The following is a 22,132-nucleotide window of genomic DNA, read 5'->3' on the forward strand; positions in this document are numbered from 1 at the left end:
AAAACTTAGCATTAAGAGGAGGAGGAAAACTGATAACATAACAAAAAAAAAAACATACAAAGAAATGTTCTCAAATGTCTGAGTTTTACTCATTCAGAACCTCTAAAACAAGGATCTATAAACGGCCAATGGAACTTTTGTTTGCAATGTGACATCACATGCCAAAGTTCCCAGCCTCCAATGAAGATCTGTGATTCATTGGATTCATTGCAAACTAAGTCCAGAAAATGAGAACTCTAGTCATCGTGAGAATAACATCCCAGGCAATAAATCCTTTAGGTTTGTCTCAACATGGTTTTATTTAAAAAGAATAATTTAGTGCTTTGGAAATTAAAGAACTTCTTTAAAGTCCTAAAACACTTTTAGCAACAAAAACAACAAACATTGGCAAATATATTACTGGCTGTGATAATGGTGCTATTTTACAGCTCAGCCTCTCAAGATCTTTTTTTTTTCTTTCTTATTTTCGTTAACTGCTTAAATACACATGCAGGATCAATGGCTTTGATGCAAATGATGGTGGATCATCGATATGTACCTCCACGCTGACCAGTGAACTACCATTTAGTGGTTACAGATGTTTCAGCTTGATTACAGGAGAGAAAGGAGATCCCTCACTCAAACAGGACAATCATCAGCACATTAGTTCATCTGCCAGCTTTTGTTCTTCACTTCAATTGATTCCTCAAATTGGAACGTCATGATCCATGTGTTCATATCTAACATTTCTATCCAGCCCCACTCCCTGCTGCTGCAGCAACTTATTATCAGAGGGAACTTATTTCAATTAGGGACTGTGTCTCTAATCATCAACCCCCACTGACAAAGCAGTCTGAGTGAAGAGAACAACAGGCTTGGAAACAGAAGCTGGGGGAGAGAAGGGAGAGAAGGGAAGAGAGAATCTGGGCAGCTGAAATGGAGAGACTGGCTGAAGCACAGAAAGAGTCAATCTGAAAGGATTTTTAAAAGAAAGGCCGCTGAGATAAGGATGGAGAGAAAGGAGAAGGGAATAAAAAGAGCCATGGAGAGAAAGAGAGCAGGGCGAGATAGGAAAAAAACAGAAGAGAGAAAGTGGAGACGGAAAGATAGAAAGACAGAGGGGGGAGAAAGGTGTAGAGCTGATGGAGGGAGCAGAGCGCAGTGGAGCAGGGCAGCTCTCAGACGGCTGTCTAGACAGTGTCAGGGGAGGTGTTGCTGATTAATGACGCACCAGAATCCACTGGGCCCCTCCCCCCCTCAGCCCAAACTGCCACACACAAACACACACAGATTCAGACAGCATCCCTGCATCTATCAGCCACCCACACTCACTGGCTGTGTCTCCCTCTGTGTTTGTCTCTGCATGGCCTTTTCCTCTCCAGCTGCTTCAGCACCAACACTGTTTCCACCTACTGTCACTCTCTTCCTCTTCGCTGGTTTCTCTCAAACCCCACTTCCTGTCACTTCCCATTCACTTTTCTTGTGTTTTACCTCTAAGGTTCTCACAGAGGAAGAACTGCAACTTTAGATCTGGTGTGTATGTGGAAGCACATTAGGACCATTTTAACTCATAGCTCCAATGACACTATGCGTCACATGTTTCTCTTTTTACCTCTCCAACTCTCTCTTCTCACCCGGACTCAAACGCTTTCATCAAGAAAACAATCATTAAGCTAAGCTCGCTGCCATTCATGGCAAGTATGCTGGCATTAGTTTACATATTTGTGCCCATGATTCTTTGAGGACATGCCAGCTTTGATCATGTCTGATGTACGGTGCCATGCTTGCACAGTGCGGCATATGAGCTCCATTCCTGGACGATCAAATATTTACAAGCAGCCAGAATGCAAATGTCAGGCTCCTTGTACCTCAACTGTATTCCTGTGAGCGTTGAGCATTTACAGAAGGCCGTGTGCCAAGAAAGAAGTCGGCAAGGAAACAAAATAAAGAGCTGAGAGCCGACACTGAGAAGATTTGCTGAACAAAAGCATTCTGATTATATAACAGACCCACTGGATCGGTTTCAGATTTGCTTTTAAGTATACTACATTGGCCACCTGGTATTTGTGGGTGCTGGGGACCACAGCCACCTGCAAAAAGGCTAACATCCATTAATACTTGAACATCCCACTAAAAATGCTCATAATTACATGTTTTAATAGTTCACACCCAAAATATTCCTGAGGATGTTTTAATAGGTACACTGGAAATCATCTTAATCTTACAGCAGAAGCCAACATCTACAGTCTTCCTTAATTCGTTCCTGGGGTTTCAGCCAATAACTCCTCGATTGGCTGCTTTGTGAACATGTCTGATATTGCAGAGTTGCTGCAAAAGGAAATGCAGAAATTTGGGAAAATATGAATGGGTCAGTTTGCATAAATTTTCATGGAAATTAGTCTTTAAATAATTTTTTTTCAAATATTGATTATATAAAGATATTGATCATCTTGAAAAAGCAAAATAAAAAACGTAAATAAAATATGGGGGGAAAAAAGACATTGTAATTACTTCTGATTGGCTGAGGACAGACAGGCAGGGTGATGTGGAAGTGTAAGGAGATCAATATGATGAATATGATAAATTATGTTGTGAGGCTGAAGATATATGGTGTCGGAACCTATTGGATTACTTTTTTCCCCACTTTGATGATGAGGATAAGTTAACTGACACAGGGAAGCTGGTGGGCATATGTTGAGCCTCAAACATTTTCAGTTTGTTTTCTACTTTCAGTTCCAGTCATCTTGCATGTAATTGTCACTATAGCTCTTTAAAAAACGTACTGCAGGAATAGTTATTGATGGGCACATCATTCATACCGAGCCATTCATATGCCGTTAATCAGCTGAGAGACATTACTCTTAGGTGTGGTGGCTGACACAGTTCCAGAATTAAACAGAGTTAAAGCTCTGAGAATGCTGAGGGTGAACATCAGCACTTCTGTGCAAATCGTTGAATGTGCTTTGAAGCGACTAAGTTCAAGGCATAAATAAAAACAATCAACCTTGTAGTAATGCATGGTATTTATAGGTTCCATTGGAGTACATCTAGAGCACATTTCTTCATTCATCTGCTGCATGTGTCTACCTTGAAGTTGCAGACAGATTTCCAGGTAGAGAGATGAAAGCATTTAATAGGAATCATTTGATCAGACCTGTTAGTGTTTGGCTGTTTCACAGCTGTTTTATTCTAAAGCACAACCAACGAGGCATGGGAGATAAAATCTGTCTTTTGGTCAATCCAAATGCTTATCTGAACGATCCTGACTGGATGAACTGAGACCGAAACTCAGTTGTCATTAATATTAGTACCAAAACATAACTTTGAGGATCACCAAAATAGAGGGAGAAATGTCTTTTGGCCTTTTGCCAAAGACAAGAGAAATCTGACACCACTCCATTTTCATTTACCCTTTGTGAAGAATGAAGCTGCTCTCAATGTCTTCTTCAGATGTTTGTTTTCTGTAGTGGTTCGTGGTGCAGCACCCCCACAGGCGAGAGGGAGTGTGCATGTGGTATGTATCTGGGGCAATCATGTCAATAATTGATACATAATTGTGTATCAACAGGGAACATAATCCATATGGAACAATGAAGATTCTTGATCGTCCAAGAATCTGTTTGTTTGTCTTTTTTTCTCCTTATTTTGTATGTTGTGCTTTTGATTTTGGAAAAAGAAAAAAAGATCTACATATATACATGTATTACAATTTTTTTTATTACGACATTCTTGCAAGATTGAAAAAATAATAATAATAGACATTGCAATTATTTGACCTTCCATGCATTCCCAAAGCTAACCTGGCAATTACAGAGTTGAAATGAGTTTTCCTCAAAACGTTAATACAAGAAACATGTTGAAATTATTTCAGGACAACTTCTTGTTTTTGAAATACATATTTTATAAAATATTCTATTTTTGAATGTCATGCTCATGATGTGCAGGATCAGCACTGTGTCTAACATGAGGACCAGAGTGGTGGTCTTACCTCTGAGGCACCTTGTCGGGATCCGCTGTCTGAAGGCCACAGACAGCCATCCTAAAGACAGGAAAACAATTCAGGTCAAGCTGCTGGCTCACACATTAGGAGCTTGAATGTTTAGCTGTTGACAGCTGTTAGATTTTCTGAGCAAATACTATGCAAATTGTATGCTACTGATAATTTATGACTTATTCAGCACTTTGGTCAACTTGTCTTGTAAGTGTGCTCTATAACATAAACTTCTGCCTATGTTTTTTATGTTCATATCAGTCCTGGGTGGGTAAACATTATATTTTCAAGTGCAAGTTTCCATAGCACTACAAAATGCTACGAAACTACATAACCAGAAATTACACGAGACGTGCCAAACAGGTTTTTTTGATTGCTTTATAGGAGCTTTTATTTGTGGTGTTTTTGCTTTGTAACTGTCTCTGAAGTACAACTAATGTGATTGGTCAGCATTGTTAACAGGCAAACTACATGGAAAAGACAAGAAGCTAACACAGAATTAGCTCAGGTGTAGAATTAAGAGAAACATTTCTAGATGCTGGTTTGGAGTACTTGGTTAGTTTCCAGCATGTTTTGTACTGGAGCTTGTTTCGCACTGTTTGTGAAAGTGCCTGTATTTGACTTACAGTTGAAACCAGAAGTTTAGAATGAGAAAGACACACCTCTTTTCTCACTGTAAATCAGACCAAAGTGCTCTTGTCTCATGTCATTAACTAAATTATTTCTATTTGCGAAAGATTTATCCAGTAATGTCACAGGATCCCAAAGCCATCACATCATCATCCTGGCTTTCCTCCACTGCTTAAGGAGATCATAATCATCAGTTAACTTCTGATGTTAAAGACATTAATTAGTAGATCTCAAAATAAAATTATTTAGGTAATTCTGACAAACTTTAAATATGAGAAATTTAATCTGGTTTAATTTCAGACAGAAGAAAAGGTATATGTATACTTCTGGTTTAATTTTTTTCTTTACACATTTCCACTTTGAAAATGCTCTGGAGGTTTGAGACAGAGCTAGCATCTCTACATCAGAACCCAAAAGTATCGAGATCCTGTAGCCCAGTTCATCCAAATGAGCCAGTTTGAACTGGAGAACATTTGGCTGCAAATATTTCACAGCTGTGTTGTTAAAAAACAATATACAGACCAGATCCACGGAAATCAATTCAGCAAATTCACTTAACAGACTGAAGCAAAGCTGCTACCAGTGTAAAACTGGGACAAAAGCTTTAAGTGGGATAAAAAGATTCATTTAGCTGCACTGTACTTTACTGGGAACATACTGCTAAGGCTATGTTTGTCCTGTTTCACAAATACAGAAATGTACTAACACAATGACTGCATGGGAACACTCAGTGAGAACAGATGAGCAGACAGTCAGACAAAAGGGCCTCACTCACCATCAGTTCGGATCAAAACGACGGCAGCATTAACTAGACAGACTAAACTCTGATTAAACTCTGCTCTGCCAAATCTACAGCAGCTATGGGGATATAGTCCTCAGAATGAGGAATCACTTTACAAATTCAGCATTGGAATGAAATAAATACGACCTCAAGTGAATGCTGTTACACTTTCACTTAAGCTCATTCTCCCAAACCTCCCAACCTCCCAAATTGGTTTTGATATCAAAAATTGGATTACTTTTTTTTTTTTTTTTTGCTTTTGAATTGTGACAAAACAGGGATTTTTTTTCTTTGCTCTCTCTGGTTGGCATGGAGTTGTCGTCCATAATCTTAATGACTTTGGTGTCATCTTGACTGGTTCTTGTTATTTAAATCAAGTTTTTAGGATTTTCTTCCTTCACCTTCACAATACTGCCAAAATTTTTAATTTTCTATTCAAAAATGATGTACAAAAACTAGTCAATGCATTTGCTTCTTTAAGGCTTAAATTATATATATTTTTTAATATCAGAAAGTCCACCTTATCCAAAACAAAGAGTGATAATTAATTCTGGAATAGAATGTAAAACTCTACATGAATATAAACCCATTAATAATAAAACATCATTCTTCCAACAGAGCCATTTTCTCTCACCAGGCAGGTTTCCTGTTGCTTCCCAGAGCTTCTAAAAGTAGAATGGGAGGAAGATCCTTCAGTTCTCCTAAAGAACAAGGTCCATGTTTTTGGCCTTGAGGCAGACTAAATATCATTGGAAATGGTGTGACGCACAAATTATACCTTAAACACACATTGGAAGAGACACCCTGAAGGGCACCAAAACACAACAGATGGCTATTTATATGGATTCTAGCCAAATGCAGTTGTCTTAATTAAGTGAGATGGTGCTACAGTCTACCAGAAGAAACTAATAAATTACTGAAAAGAATTTATGAAACCATAAAATATGTCAATCTTTCAGATATTAACTAAGCAATTAACTAAGCTTTTCTTCTAAATGACCACGATTTGTCATTAGAATAGCCAATCTTGTGAGAAGAAGAAACAACACTACAAAATAAGCACAGAAGAAGAACTTCCAAAGTCCCAGAATGCAGTTGAGTTTCTCCACAGAACAGGTTGAAAAATGATTGGTGGACATACAGCAACGGCATTAGGAGTTTGACTTTTGACAGGTGTCCGATGTCACTAATGTGCATTGCCCTTTAGGTTGTTGGAGGGCATACTGACCACATTTTCCTCTGCAATTTTCTCCTACTACTTTCCATTACTGCTGTAACTAACTTTATGTTCTCTCTCTGTTTTTACCCATTTCAGTTTAAGCTGTGGGACCAGCGACTCAGATAGCTTCCTGTTTACACTTTCACTAGATGCAGAGGATGCAGATGGATTCTTTTCAAAAATGTGATTTAAAAGACTATAGAATATTCTATTATGTACAACAGTATATTAACTGGATGGTTATCTTGAGAAGATGTATGTTATGAATCAGTGCTTTTGAAATAAACCTAACTGATGTGAACTGAATGGTGTCAGTAAAGACCAGCAGGTTAGCTGTAGAGCGAGAAGCAGCAGTCCTGACCTGCTGCAGGGCGTGGTCATGCCTGCGGGCCTGGCTCTGCCGTGTTATGAAGGACCAGGTGGAGAGCTTGTAGTGGTTGAGCAGGCAGATGATCACCACCACCATCACTGTCATCACCACAATGATGATGACAATCTGAACAAACTCCAGTTCAGCTGCACAAAGACACAGAGAGAGGGAAGAGATTAGAACTAAACATTTGGTGATGATCTTTGAGTTGCTGATGGAACACTGTTCTTTCAGTCCAAGTGTGACATTTACAGGACAAGCTTAAGAGAAATTTTTTTTTGGGTAATACGGACACATGGTACATTCTGACGGTACAGTTTGTATCAAGTTATTCTGATAACTTTTGTTTCCCAAGGAAACTGATGCATGCCCCCTTGCCTGTTCTTTTCCCACTTTGGGTGTACAGAAAACACTTAACAAGAATCTCTACAACTCTTAACTGCTGCTAAATGAAAGCTCTACAGTGCACAAATTTTCTTGAAATTAGTGCTAAATGAGTCAACTTGTTGAGAAAAATGGGGCTGGATCTTATTGCAACAATCATCTTCTTCCAGTCAGGTTCAGAACAACAGCTGAACTTTGGGGAATTTCAATTCACAGATATAGACATTTAAAAAAAAAGAAGCTTTTCACCATAAAAATAAGTCAGTGTTGTATGTCTATAGTTTGATTTCACATATGCAACACACTATATACTACCATTTTTACTTTGAATCCTACTCTGGAAACATGCTGTAGCGTTCGTTTACCAGCAGGGGGTAGCACAGGTCAAACTCAGGGGAAGACTCAGTAATAGTGTGTATGTGTGTGTGTAGTCATGCATGTTACCTATTTTGGACCTTTTCTGGTATATTCTGTAACCTTCTGGAGACAGAGGGGCCTCATGGGGCCACATGGTGCCCAAAGCCCAGTCTTCGTGAAATGAACTGCCTATTTTAGAGTTAGATTATAGGCATGGTGCAAAATGATTTTTGAGGCCAGGGTTAGGAATATACAGGGAATGGTTAGCATAAGTTAAGCATAACGTCAGTTTCTAAAATAAATACAAGACCTAATATGGGTAGAAATACAAACAGGGACTGCGACTGATGATTAAATTAGTAACTGAATATTCCATTGATTATTCTGATGGTATATCGATTAATCAAATCGTCAATTAATTTAACCACTTAAGCTTTTTTTTACACAATATTAAAAATAGAATACAAAATGCAAGTAATTTGATTCATTTATTTAAATAATGAAATAAACATTTCATCATCTCAAATGCAGTAACAGCATTCCACAAGTGAACACTTGATTATTAGGAGTAAAAGATATTTCTAACATCAACATGTGAAAAGACATTTCTGCTTGACTTGTTATCAATTCAGAGTATAGCTGATCTGCTGATTATTTTCTGGATAAAGCAATTATTAATTAAATAGCAAAAGGTGTTTAGTAGGAGATTTTTATTTATTTAACAGAATATGAACCAAGTGAAACAAAACTGCCACTTGAGGGGTTCAGAGTGGAACAGATTTACAACCAAAGGGTATTATTATTATTATTACAAATGCAAAATGTATATTTTCTGTACCATTTTGTCTTAATTACTGCTTTGACTTTCTTTCATCTAATTACTAAATTAGTTGACTATTAGTTCAGTAATCAATTCATCACAATGTATCCGATTAATTGTTTCAGCTCTAATACAAATTGTGTTTGTGTGTATGTGTGCGTACTCAGAAAGACTTCACAGGGGAGAGATCCAACCCAGAGATCTGAATCTGTAGTGACTGTCCCACCATACAGTGGTTCTTTTGTCCGAATGTTGAATGACTGTGTGTGCGTGTGTGTGCGTGCGTGTGGGTGTGTGCGTGTGTGTGCGTGTGTTTGTGTCAAACAGCAAACACACACATCTGGGATGACCTTCCAGATCAGGGTAGAACTGCCCACCAGTCAAGTTTGCATCTTGTTATTTTCCACTGGTTTGTGATTTGCCTCACTTGCCCTTCATCCACTTTCCGTCCAACGGTTCCTAACCCTCTATCATCTTCCTCACTCCACGATCTTCATCAGTTGTCTTGCATCTTTCTTTTGCCTACAACCTCTCCTTGAGTTTCTCTTTTTTCCAGTTTCTCTCCTTTGCCTCACTTTGACCTCATCTTAGCTTGCGGTCTGATCTCTGACTCACACTCTGACTTCCTTCTGGAAACTCTGTGCATTTCAAGTGACTTTCTTTGTCTCTCTGTGTGGATGACACATTTCACATGCAGCAATTTAACTTCCTAAGGCTTCATTCTGGTGCATATTTTCTCCAAAAACCACTTTTTATGGGTGAATCATCCACAGTCCACCAGGAAAGCTTTAGCAACATAGTTTGAAGTTTGAAAAACTGGTAACAATTCAGTTGAAACATAATGGGACCCAAAAACATGCCTGCATTCTTCAACAACAGCCGTGGGGGGAAGTCTGGCAGGAATAAAACCAGCCACGGTGAAGTAGGAGGAAAAATGAGATAAAAACCAACCACTGACAAAAAGTTCCATGGTACCACATGGAATGTTATACCATGTGGAAACCAGCAACACAAGATCCTCACATCTGTCTTTTAGCGGAGAAGCAAATGTTGAGCAACACTGGATCGGAATATTGCTTCCCTAACTCTCGGAAGAGCAAACTCGATGACGAATTGGTGCTGAATAAAACTTTAGATGATCCTACGACGCCTCGAGGAACAGGACTTGACCCAGAAGTTCAGAAAACTCATAGGTTTCATTATCTGGTTTCTTCAAGTTGAAACCCCATAAACACAGCTTGCTAACGTCCAAATGAATCATTTCTCCAGCAAAAGAATTGCTTCATAAGGCCATTCGCAAAGAAATAATGTAAAGCTGTTCACAATAGCAGAGCCAGGTGTTTTCAAAGTCCTTCGATGACACCAAGTCTCGCTGGTTACAATGCTAAATTAAATTTTAGCATTCCACAATGCTAAAATTCTGTATTTGTCTAAGCAGTAAATACAGAAATTACTCATGGAAAATATTCCTTTTATTAAACACTAGTCAGTGTTCATCAGACCTACTGTCCTGTATTGATGTTAAGTCAAGCAGAAAGAACTGAGCTTTTCACATGTGGATGTTAGAAGTATTTTGTTAGCTGTAGATGCTTTGTTACAAATCATACATTCACTAAAGGGATGCTGCAATTTAACTTTAGGCAATTAAATGTTTATTTTTACATTTATTACTTTATGTATTTTCAGTTGAAATAGTTTTACTTGCATGTTCCAATGTATTACTAAAACTGCATACGAAAGGCTTTAATGAAAAATGTGCATAATGTGCCAATTCTTTATTCAATTAATTGTCAGAATGATAGATTAATTGATAGCAAAAATAACCCTTAGTCGGAGCTCTAATTGTAATTTGAAAATAAAAACAACATGCATGTAAAGCCAAAAGTGATTAGTATAGGTATTGTGTGAAAACGTTATCAGTGTTACAATCACCGGTGGTGGCAGTAGTATTTGCAGAGATTTTCATCATTTTATCATATTTAGAAAGTTTTCTGTATTAAATATGTGGCATGAATAAATTACAGTCTGCAGCCCGAACACACAACGCACACTGCATTCACTGTGCTGTTAGAGAAGATGATATTGTAAGCGGTTTGAATTAGATATAAAGAGCGCTTTATATCTGGATAAGGATGTTATTATAAAAGGTTTGCTGTATTTCTGCTATAAATAGATCCGTAGACCATCATGTTATTGTTTTCAGAGCCTCTGTTGCAATGCTAGCAATCACAGCTAAGCAGTTAAAGATTAGCTAGAGTAGCTGCTAGCAAGCTCCAAGCAGAAGTGTTCTGCTGCTGCTGTAGTTTTCCTCATAACTTACTGGAAACAAAACATCTTCAGAAAGTCTTCCTTCTGCACTTGTAAAGTCCAAAGTTCTCTCTGATAGTTTCAGTATCTCTGCTTCGAGGATGTGTGTGTAGAGCGAAGTGTGGGGACTTTACCCCCATCACCTCAACCACAGAGGGTAAGGGGGAAAAGAAAGGAATTATAACTTCATGTCCACATTTCTCAACAGCAATAACAGCTCATTCCACAATTTAGTAAATTATTCATCTGAAACAACTTGAAGTTAGCTAAAATCCAAATCCAGCTGCCAACCCAAAATACTGCACAGTGTTTGATATGGCGTGTGAGGACTCCCTCTGACGTAGAAAAACATTTTCTATAAAAGTTACATTAACCAGATTTAATGATACACCATCCATATACTTTCATTGCAACTAGGATATAAAATAAATACAACAGAAAATGTAAAATGTTTTGTTAGCAGACTGCTTGTTGCTACCAGCAGCCTGGGATGGTGAGTTTGCCCTGGCAGCCACAGGAAGGAGACAGAGAGAGCTTTACTCAGACAGCACCATGCTGAGGACCCAAGCTAACCTGTGAGCCGACTCTTAACATCACATACTCTCCTGGCGCTGTAACAGCCCAAAGTACTTCTGAATTTTTTTCCTCCTGCAGGTTACTGTTTAAGCAAAATAAGTCACCCAACTTAACTAACAGCTTGCTCTCTGAATGTCAGCGGGGAAGAAACCATGAGGAGGGGTGAGGCTGATAGAACTGAAGGAAATGTGAGGAGGAGGACGAGGAGGAGGAAGAAAGAGATGAGGCCTATGCTGCTGAAGTTCAGAAGATGCAGAGCACCATGCATGGAGAAGTGTGCGTGCTTACAGTCTGCATTACCAGCAGCAGTCTGTTATTACTACTGTAATCCGCTTGTCAAAACAATATCAACCTGCAGCCTCCTTCTTCTTTAAGCGGGCTGAATCATGTGCATTGAAAACCTGCCTCCCCTTTGGATGGTTTCCCCTGAAACAGAGACCAACTGGGTTCCAGTTATGTCTATGTAAGATCTTAACACAGAAATGCTCAAATTTACTGGAAGCAGTTCATATGATTACATATGAATCATATGTAACATACATATGATTACTCCTCTGGAAGCAAAACTCTGTTAACACCTCCTCTGAAACTTCTCCACATTGAAAGCGGAAAGAAAAAGGCTTTACAAAAATGAAGCGAAAAAGTGTGAATCACATTTGCATTAAGATGACACTGAAGAACCTCGTTTCATTCCACTGACAGCTGGGAGTCTTTTTGGGCATGTCCGACCCATCTTTACTCATTTCTCTTTGCAAAACAGACACAGAGCATCAACAATCACTTTTCAAGTCCTGTCACAAAATCTCAACTGGATTTGGGTCTGGACACAGACTAGCTCACTCTTCCACATGAGTCTTAGGATGTATTCTCATCAGTTCTGTTTAATCTGCTGTAGGTGAAGTCTAGTTCATTTGCCCACAAAGTCTGGTTTGTTTGAGCAGGTGTGAATAGATAGCTGAACCCTGATGCGGAGCAAAAAAGCAAACTGTGGTCTGCCCGAAAACCCAGTTTTCTGTTCGATTGAAGTGAACTCTGGTGTGGTTACAACCAAATCAAACGAACACCTGAGGTTTCAGACCAGGTTCTTTGTATTTTTGTGTTTCTAGTAGTCATAAATCTGACGGATAAGGAACATCCACAAACTGATGGATGGCATAAACGTTTCCTTGACCCACCAGGGGTTAATTTTTGCTTCAAAAAACAATATGATGGAATGCTGTGAAAGATTACTGTTGAGTTCAAATTGTGCTAAAAGCAGCCTAAAGTAGCATATGAATGATAAACATGTAGCAGCAGCAGACGTCCCCAAAGATAACGTCTGTGTCCACAGTTAGAGTATTTAGCACTATGCACCAAGCTGATGGTAGAATAACCCATGTAACAGATTCAAAACAACAAATGCTTTTGTTGTTGAGCTGATATGTCTATTTAGTGAATACATTTACAGCAAAAAAAAGCTTTAAATTGAAAATGTTGCTTTTTTTCCTCGATATGCAATTAAAATGCAATTAATTGAGGTTAATTACAGACCCTGAAATTAACTCGATTAAAGTCCCACCACTAAAAATAAATAATGAGAATTATTTTAAAAACATTTATAAACTAAATGTTAAAGTCCCTTAAGAAAACCTAGACAAATACTTACTAAATACTGAATATGATGTGGAAATAAGTTATGAGCACAAGCATGAGGTTTCCAATCGCTTCTCCAAAATGTAAGAATGCTTCAGTTGTGACTGTTCATACTGTGAGTAAAGCCTCATGTATTGTTTGCCTTATTGAGTTTTGACATTTTCTGTATAATTTGTACTTTTAACTACAAATTAGAACAACAATGATGGTTAATAACAACAATATAACAACAACCAGGAAATACAATCCCCAGCAGCCCTTGCTGTGCCTGCCTAAAATGTCTGAATGTTTTAATGTCAATGTAACTTTTTTCACAACAAAGTATGGCAGCACATTAAAAAAAGAGGAAAAAAATAGAATTAAATAATGTGCAATAAGAGGCTGAAGGATCATCACACAAAGACATTCTGTGAGTCAGTGTGTGTGTGTGTGTGTGTGTGTGTGTGTGTGTGTGTGTGTGTGTGTGTGTGTGTGTATGTGTGTGTGTATTAGAAAGAGAGATTTAAAAAGGGGGCCAGCAAGAAGTCAGACAGTTCATCTGACCTGCTGGTGAAAATATGCTGTCAGACACATGGCAAACATCAGTAACAATATCAGGGCACAGCTCTGTCTGAAGACACTGAAACTGAATCAAAAAGCAAGTCTGTGATGGCAGAGGCCTCCTGCCATTGATGAGTCCTTTAAATAAGCTCAATTTATTAAAGTATACATGATTATCTCAAACTATTTATAGGAAAAGATTCAATGCCTCAACAGATTTAATAAATTAAAATGTAAACATATTGGGGGGAGTCAGAGGGTAGATTTAGGCCGCATTCACACCAGCCCCATTTAGACCACTTTAATTCAACTCTGGTCCTTTTGGCTACAAAGCCTAGTTGAATTGGGGATGTGGAATCAAACTCTGATGCAAACCAAAAAAGCAAACTCTGGTCCACCTAAAAATCCAGGTCTGGGTTTGGATGAAGTCAACACTTGTACAGTTTGAATGAACATGTGAATGTCAAGTGGACGGGAAAAGGCTTCAAAACCAAGAAGTTAGCAGCGCAGCATTGTGGGTAAATGCAATAAAAAAAATAAAACAGATGCTTCTCGTGATTAAAAGGAGAAATGGTTCATAGCCTACAATCGCTAAGGTCTCATCCCACCCCATTTTTGTTTACATGTCACGAAGAAGGAAGTTGCGCTCAGTGTCTTCTTCAAAGATTTGTATGTAATTTCCTTCAATGGTTCTTGGTGCAGCGCCGCCACAGGTGAGGAGGAGAACAGGTTTGGATGGTTTGACATGGGGCAATGTGAGAGAGAACCACAGCAGCTGAAAATGGAACAATTGATGCATGTTTGGTCCCCAATCAAACCGAGTCTATGGGACTATTAGGCATGAACACCAAGAGAAGGTCAGGAAAGTGATGATGATAATGATGCGGTGAGTCGCAGTTTGAAGTAAGTGGACCGGCTCAGCCTCAGTCTGGTTATGTGCAGATTCCTTCCTGCTGGTAACCAGACAGTTAATGCCGGGGAAAACTTCCTTCTGTGAATAATGAGGGCATGCACACTTGCTCTGTTTGGCCCTGAAACAAGAATCAGGCTAATGGCCATCTATGGAGACTGCGCTTACTCAGCTGGGGCCTCTAACATTGTTATTGCTCAATAAACTTCACATCTGAGATGGGCCGACCTTAGACGCTTTGGTAAGGGAACCAGGGATGTCTGGTTTAGTTTGCACACTGAAAATTTATGCTGACAGCGAGGAGGAAGAGCACGCTAGCTGCTTGCTAATTTGGGCTAGGAACGTTCCTCCTACCAGCAAAAGGAAATGCTGTCCCTCTAAGCTTCAGCTGTCAGGAACCCATGTGGCTGGAAAAAAAACACTTTATAGAATCTAAAAGAGGAAAAACTCCCATCCTGACTGGCTGCTGCCTTGAGAGGCCACAGGACAACAGGAAGCAGCTTAGGAATGACACAGAACTTTATCTAAAGCCAAGCTGCTGCCTTGAGTTCAGATTGGATTTCTGCATACAACACAACCCACTCATCAAAACCCTGCAGCTGCCTCATTTCCTCTGTTGCCGTTTACAGTTTCCTGCTGCTCTCCAGATCTCAGTCATGAACAAAAAGGAAAAAAAAAAAAAAAAAAAAAAACTGTTACATTCTCACAGCCACACCTGGCAGTCCAGAGCGCACTTGGCCATAAAACGCAGCACTCTTGCAGATGTGACGGGTGGCGGGGCCGCCCGAGTCCCTGTGCCTTACAATGCCCAGGTTTTCACGTTGAGCCGCCGTGTGTGTGTGTCTGTGTGTGTGTGTGTGCGTGCGTGCGCGTGTGTGTGTGTTTCGGTGATAGCCTGCACAGTGATGTGTGTGTTGAACGAAAAGAGAAGGAAGATGAGCGAATAGAGGGCGCTTTGTTTGCTCCAACTCGCTCGTCCTTCTCCTGCTGCCCAGATAGAGGCCTGCTGAGTTCACAGCCTGCTGCCCACCACACTGGGCCCACACATACGCACGCACGCACGCACACACACACACACACACACACACTCTCTTCTTCTACACGGAACCCTGTCTGCTGCCACTGCCGTTGCCATGGGAACCCCTGGGCACTGTGCCGTGATCAACAAGGCCCGGAGCTGCTGGGGCGCCATGGCAGCGACCTGGCTGGCACACATACATACACAAGTATGCTGTGGCACAGAGAAAGATGGAAAGGGACAGACTTGAATAGGCTGGAAGGAGGAAGAGTTCTCAGTAATGAGGAGACAGAGAGACTTGGTCAAAAAGAAGGAAATGATGCAACAAAAACAAGCTGAGCTCTGTGACGTCTAGACGGCGGCGAAACCCAGGTCAGTCCGGACTGACGTGCTGCAGCCGCCACCGAGGCAGCGCTCCGCTGCAGTCGGCCAGCTCTCTGTGGAAACAAGTGAACTAGTTTAGTTGTGATTAACCCCAAGAAGAGGGCTGTCCACGTGTGCGTCTTCCGGCCTTTAGACATCCAGCTTGGAGTCAGGGACAGAGAAGCAGACAGTGAGGACAAAAAGGTAGGATGGTTGTGATGAGTGAGAAGAACGGAGAGACAAAGAGTGGAGGAGAAGAAGAGAGCGAGGTGCCAGACGGGCTGTGGGGACTTAGGGCAACAAGAGAAAAAACAATTACAGCTCTGCAGCTCCGTCTCTTTTCCCCTCCGTCTATCAGACCTTCTTCTCGTGCTCACACAGCACAGGACACACACACAGACACACACACACACACACAGCTCTAGGCTGTCTGGATTACAGAACACACTGCCTCTGACTTGTTCTTGCTCGATGACAACACATCCATTTTATCATTAGTGACTAAAAAATGGAACTGGATTCAGGGCGCCACGGGATTTAGACAAACCACCTGAAGGTTGTTGAAAATATTCAAAGGATTCAGCCATTATCATCTCAAGCTGTTCTGATCCATCAAAGTGGAGTTAAAGCATGACTGACTGCATAGTTTGCTACTCACATTCTAGGTGTACAAAGGAGTGTTACAGGAGATCCTTCCTTCCAGAAGCATTCCAACTCTAGAACGATCAACCCAATAAGTGTTTACATCCTTGTTGTTGCAGATTTTTTTTTTGTCATTTTATATATATTTTTTTAAATGTTCATATATTAGTGGTGAGACTCAAAGATTTTCAATGGAGGTTCTCTAAATAATTGAAATGAATCCTGTTTTTTAGTCAAAAACCCCAACTCGAAAAAATTAAGTTTGCTAGATTGTTGAATAAATAGACATATGAACTCAGTAACAAATATATTTTATTGTTTTTAATCTGTTATTTAGGTTATTCAACTATAAGATTGGTGTAAAGTTTTAGTCTATCTATTCAGCTTTCCACAGTTTCACGTTTTCAAAAGCTAAGCGACACAAAAATAATTTGAAAGCGGCAGCCAATAGCAGCCAGACTGGCACAGAGGCAGAGAGAATTAGCCATGGAAATAGAGAACATAACTCAGACTGTAATGAATCCTTCTTCATTACAGAACTACACAGTACGTTGAAATATTGCCCAACTTACTTTACAGTATTTTGGTCCTTATTGAGTTTTGATACGTCTTTGTGTGAATCTACTTGCTCTCATTGCCCGTTGCAGAAATTTCCCCATTGAGGGACAATAATAATTCTATGCTCAGATTCCAACAGACCAGCTCGGCCATTTTTAATCAACCACATGAATTTCTCATTCTGCATACCAGCAAGTCGTCTCTTCTACCCCTTCCTCAAACAAAGCTGAACTTTGATTACTGCTGATGCGGCCCATAATGATCAGACCTAATGCTGAGGCAGCGATAAATGGTTACTTTGCCTGGTGAGGAGGCTTGACGTAGTCGTATCATCTCCAGCTGCATGAATATAACATTAATAAGACAGGGAAAAGGCTAGGCTGTGATAACATATCATGAATATTACAGTGTCGCCTAATATTATCAATATTCCAGTGCTGTAATATTCATGAAGAGCGGTAAATGGGGGAGAGCAGGGCAGTGTTAAAGAATTCATTGGCTTGCTGAGCTGTCACATGCTCTTGGTCTGCGGTTTCTCAGGTGAATGTGTGACTGGGTGGACATGATCAGAGCCAGACAGGAGCGTGTCTCAAACACCAACCCCTCCCCCCATCCCACTCCTCTGCCATGAAGCCAGACTCACTGCACTCTGAATGTCTGAACCAGACTGGAGGGTCAGACTGATGTCAGGGTCAAAGTGCACATGCATATGTGTGTGTGTAGGATGGTAATCGGGGTTAGCTGGGGTCGCTGTGCAGGAGGGCGTTGGAACAGAATGTGTTTACAATAAGAGCTCTGTACGCTTCAGGATGGTGAGCTGCTGAAATGTAAACTTCAGTCTGATGGGACGTAAAGCTGTTTAGTAACAATGTGGAGACAATTCATTTCCACATTGTTCCATCAACCAAAACCAATTTTTTACCATTTTGGTTTTTTTTTTGTGTGTTTTTTTTCTTCTTTTTTTTGGGGGGGGGGTGGAGGAGGCTTGTCACAATTCCAAATTTTGCTGAACAACAACCCGTCTAATCATCTACCTTTGGTGGACAGTTTTCTTTGGACGGTTTGAAATCACTAGCTTTACATCTGAAATAAACTACAAAGGAGCTAAGTATCAGGCCTCATCAAGCTGCAGCGCTCCTGTATTTTTGCAGTATTGCTGCTGGTGAAGTCCAAGATGTGAAATTATGATCTGGCAGAACAGAACCAAAAAGAGAGGAAAAAAAGAAAAAAGCTAAGCGACACAAAAATAATTTGAAAGCGGCAGCCAATAGCAGCCAGACTGGCACAGAGGCAGAGAGAATTAGCCATGGAAATAGAGAACATAACTCAGACTGGAGGGAGATAGAGAGATTGGCAGAGAGGGGAGACAGGAAGAACGATAGAGGGTGGAGAGAGAGAGGCGAGTTGAGGCTGAGGCTCCATGCACCCTCAATGCAGGCCACATGCCTCCTTCCTCAAGATGATGAAGAACTGTGGAAGCAGGAGGAAAGGAGTGGGATGTTGTATCTTCTACCAGGCAAGTGTTCGTTTGGTGAAACAGGAACTCCTCCAAGCCCCCTTCCATTCCTCTCTGGTTACCACACACCTCCATACTCGGATTCATGGCGCAACGCTAAAACAGGTTTTCAACATCAGGGGGGTGAGCAGACACCTCGCAGACGTAGGCTGCACGCTGCATATGTGCTGCAAACCCTGGGTGGCTGCTGCGAGCGGCTGAAGCTAGACGGCAGGAGAGGCTGTGGGTGGAACATGGGAACAGACCGGAGCCGAGCCGTCTCCTGGGGTAACAGGGAGGTACTGGAACAGCGGGGGGAGTTTGAACCAGCTACATGATCAGGTATTAACTAAGGCTGTCAACTTTAGCACATAAGATTAATCACATGTTAATACTACATAACGCAGTGAAATCAAACTACCTATCTTGACCTAAAAGCTTCTCTCCATCAGATGGTTATCTAGTTCACAGTCGCTGAACACACGGAGCGACAAATTACACCAAAAGATGGAACTTTTCCATGACAGCAGCAAAGGTTGAATATTTTTCAGCCTACTCATTTTGCGCCGCTAGCCCTTGTGTGCTACGTGTAAGAGGTTGAAGTTGTAAGAATTAGGCTGGTTGCAGGGCTGGATGAAGACAAGTTCTATAGGAAATGAATGGAGACGAACTTTTCTCAATGAATGTTTAAAACTAAATGAATTCCTTTAAACCTTTCTGAATACAAAAACCCTGGACAACTGAGAACATTCAGACATGTTTGGTCAATTAAACATTTTTTGGAAAAAGTGCATACAGTGGAATTTTTTTATATGGTGCAGTTGACCAGGGCAGCATCAGAAAGGGGTGGGGCACTCAAAAGCTAGAAAAAAAAATACAGCTTATCTGTTAGTTGTTTTCTCAAAAAGCTTGGTTCTACTTGTATGCATTTGTAGGGAAAGAAGTTTCCATTGAGTACTGGGGTGCAGCAGAAGGAGAGGCTTGTTCAGATCACCACAACTGCATGCATATTTATATTCTAAGCTTACAAAGTCAGACAAAGAGATTAATCGTGATTAATCACAGTGCCAGTGTTATTCATCTCATTTTGTTAATAGACTGACAACACATACCTCAACCAACAGTGGTTAGAAATATTATGTGGGATGATCTGCTCAGGTCTGACCATGTACTGAGTTCTTTAGGCAAATTTTGACCTTCGTTGAAAAAGGTTTGCAGATCAACTGTCTGAAACAGTTCAGAAAGATCGGCTTTTGTGGTTCTAGTTACTCCAAAAGCTAACATAACTTTGTTAATAAACAGGAATTTGTTTTTGCATTTCATATTTCTTTTAAGAAGATATTTATCTGTCAAAAAAATTCCTGTGAAAAAGTGAAAAAGTGTCTATCTGCATCAACCACCTTTGCTTGCACTTTGGACACCCATCCCCTAAACACAACAGCTGAAGTCATCAACTTTAATTCCCAATCGGCACAAAACCACAAGAGAAACTTTGATACGTTCTCAACATCCAGAATGTATCATCAGGAAATTAAAACCTTTACAGGTCAGAAAAAAAATCCCACATTCCCATTAGATGTACTAACTCTGCCATGGTACATGCAAAGGTTTTAATTCTGCATCCCTGTCTACAACGTTGCTAACTTCCATTTTAAAGAAAGACGGCCCCTCAGCAGCAGCATATGCTTGTGTGGCAGTTTTTCAGCTATGACTCACTGTCACACTGGTTTTCTCTCCTCCAACGGGGACCGTCTCTCCGACTCTCTATTTTAGTCTGTCCTCTTTCTCTCTCATTATGTCTGTCCCTCTCTGTGTTTGTCACACTCCTCTCACTCTATTCCATCGGCATTTTTTTGGTTCAACCCATCTATCCTTCCCTTTCATCATCCATTGCTCTTCTCCTCCTCCTCTTCTTCTTTCCCTTTCAGCGTCTTCTGTATCCCACCTCTTCTCTTTTCCATTCACTATATATACACACACTTTTGTCATTATTTCTGCCTCCCTCACTTTGAATCCCACCTCCTCCTCCGTCTCTCACTTCTTCCTCCTCTCCCACTCCCTCCAACTCGGAGATGAAGGGGTGTAAACATGTCTTCCACATGCGGTCTCATTGTGCTGAGCCAACAGAGCAAAACAACCACGCTTAAGTTGCTCAATAGGCTTCGGCAGATGACTAGAACCTCCTCGTCCTCCCGTTAGTCGCTCTGGCTTTTTTTTTTTTTTTTTTTTTTTGCGGCCCCTTTGGGTTGAGATGCATAACAACCATGAAGCAATGCCTGGCAGGCAGGATTAGGCAGGAGCGGGACAGAGACAGAAAGGAGGGGAAGGAAAAGAAAAAGAAAGCAAGAGCAAAAAGACAGTGAAAGTGAAGCGGGGATAAAGAGTCTGGGAGGAAAGCAGAAAAGAGGGAGTAGTGTGTAAGTGCTAAGTTCTACAAAGCGAGATTAAGGAATGTATAAGCAGGAGAGGACAGGGGGAAAAAAATAGAAAAAGTTTTCCCCTCGCTGGAACATTTTGCCGTGACCGCAAGCTGAACTTTAGAGCGGTGCTGAGCAACAGCTGCTGACTACAGAGAGAACTACACATACACACACCTACAAAAAGAAGAAAAGGTAGACAGGCTGGCAAGTCCTGGGGTGGGAGGGGTGGAGGAAGCGCCCCGCACTAATGATAGCACTGGTTTCTTCACGTGTCGGGATGTTTTAGAGTTGTTGACGGTGATGATGCACAGATGTAGCGTGCCAAAGGAACAGAGTGAGTTCAAAACAGAAGGGAAGACCGTTAGAAGGTGAAGAACAACTTGTGTCTTTGTGAGGAAAAAAGAAATACAAACCTGGCACACTCTGGGAAAAAAGATAGAAAGAAGGAATAAGAGTCCACCCTGTCAGCCAGACGGTGCAGAAACATGGTGTAAGTGATGCCCCGGCAGCTGACAGCTTCACACAGCTGGCACTGGAGCAGGAACGAAGGGAATTTTACAGCCCCAATGCAGGAATTTACAAGTTGTATATAGGTCATGACATCACTAGCAGAGGGTTTGGTCAGGCCGGTCTTTCAGCTGTATTTTGGCGAATGAAATACTTCTGGAGGCGCAAGTTCTGCTGCACTGCGAAAAGGTGAGGAGAGATACTCCATAAAGTGTGAGGTGGGAAGGTAAACCCACCCACTTCTCAAACTTCCACTAGTACAAACTCACAAGAACAAAACCAGGACTATGGGTGAGTTAGCAGCAGCCAGGGACCACCAAACAGATCTATCAAACAGAAGATCTGCAGCAGGTTGGAGTGACTGCAGGAAAACAGTTTGATGGAGTGATCAGGTGGGCTGACCTTGATGCTGCCAAAGAAATCGGTCATCAATATTTTTACTCCAAACATTGTTTTTAGATTTTCATCTTTATTATTTTTTCCAGAAAAATCATGGCTTCCTCTAAACGCTGTGTGTGCAGAGAATCCTCCATTCCGTCTGTGCCTTTAATTGAGTCAGGGGTTTGGTTCCAGTCGTCTGTGTTGCCGTTTCACAAAAAGCCTGCCAGATGTATCGTTTGATGGCTCTATAAC

The 22,132-nt window shown here is 40.8% G+C and overlaps 1 protein-coding gene across 2 annotated transcripts in view; it reads right to left on the bottom strand.

Annotated features, from left to right (window-relative positions):
* Window positions 1–22,132, bottom strand: part of LOC129367440 (low-density lipoprotein receptor class A domain-containing protein 4-like) — a 215,163-nt gene that overhangs the window by 8,634 nt on the left and 184,397 nt on the right. For both annotated transcript variants that reach the window (XM_055041849.1, XM_055041850.1), the window contains 2 exons: window positions 6,962–7,116; window positions 3,968–4,018 (listed from right to left, as the gene is read on the bottom strand). In XM_055041849.1, the coding sequence (XP_054897824.1) occupies window positions 3,968–4,018; window positions 6,962–7,116 (206 nt within the window). The remainder of the gene's footprint in view (window positions 1–3,967; window positions 4,019–6,961; window positions 7,117–22,132) is intronic.

Source organism: Poeciliopsis prolifica, unplaced genomic scaffold, assembly GCF_027474105.1.
Source record: "Poeciliopsis prolifica strain line A6 unplaced genomic scaffold, Auburn_PproV2 SCAFFOLD017, whole genome shotgun sequence".
Lineage (NCBI taxonomy): Eukaryota > Metazoa > Chordata > Actinopteri > Cyprinodontiformes > Poeciliidae > Poeciliopsis > Poeciliopsis prolifica.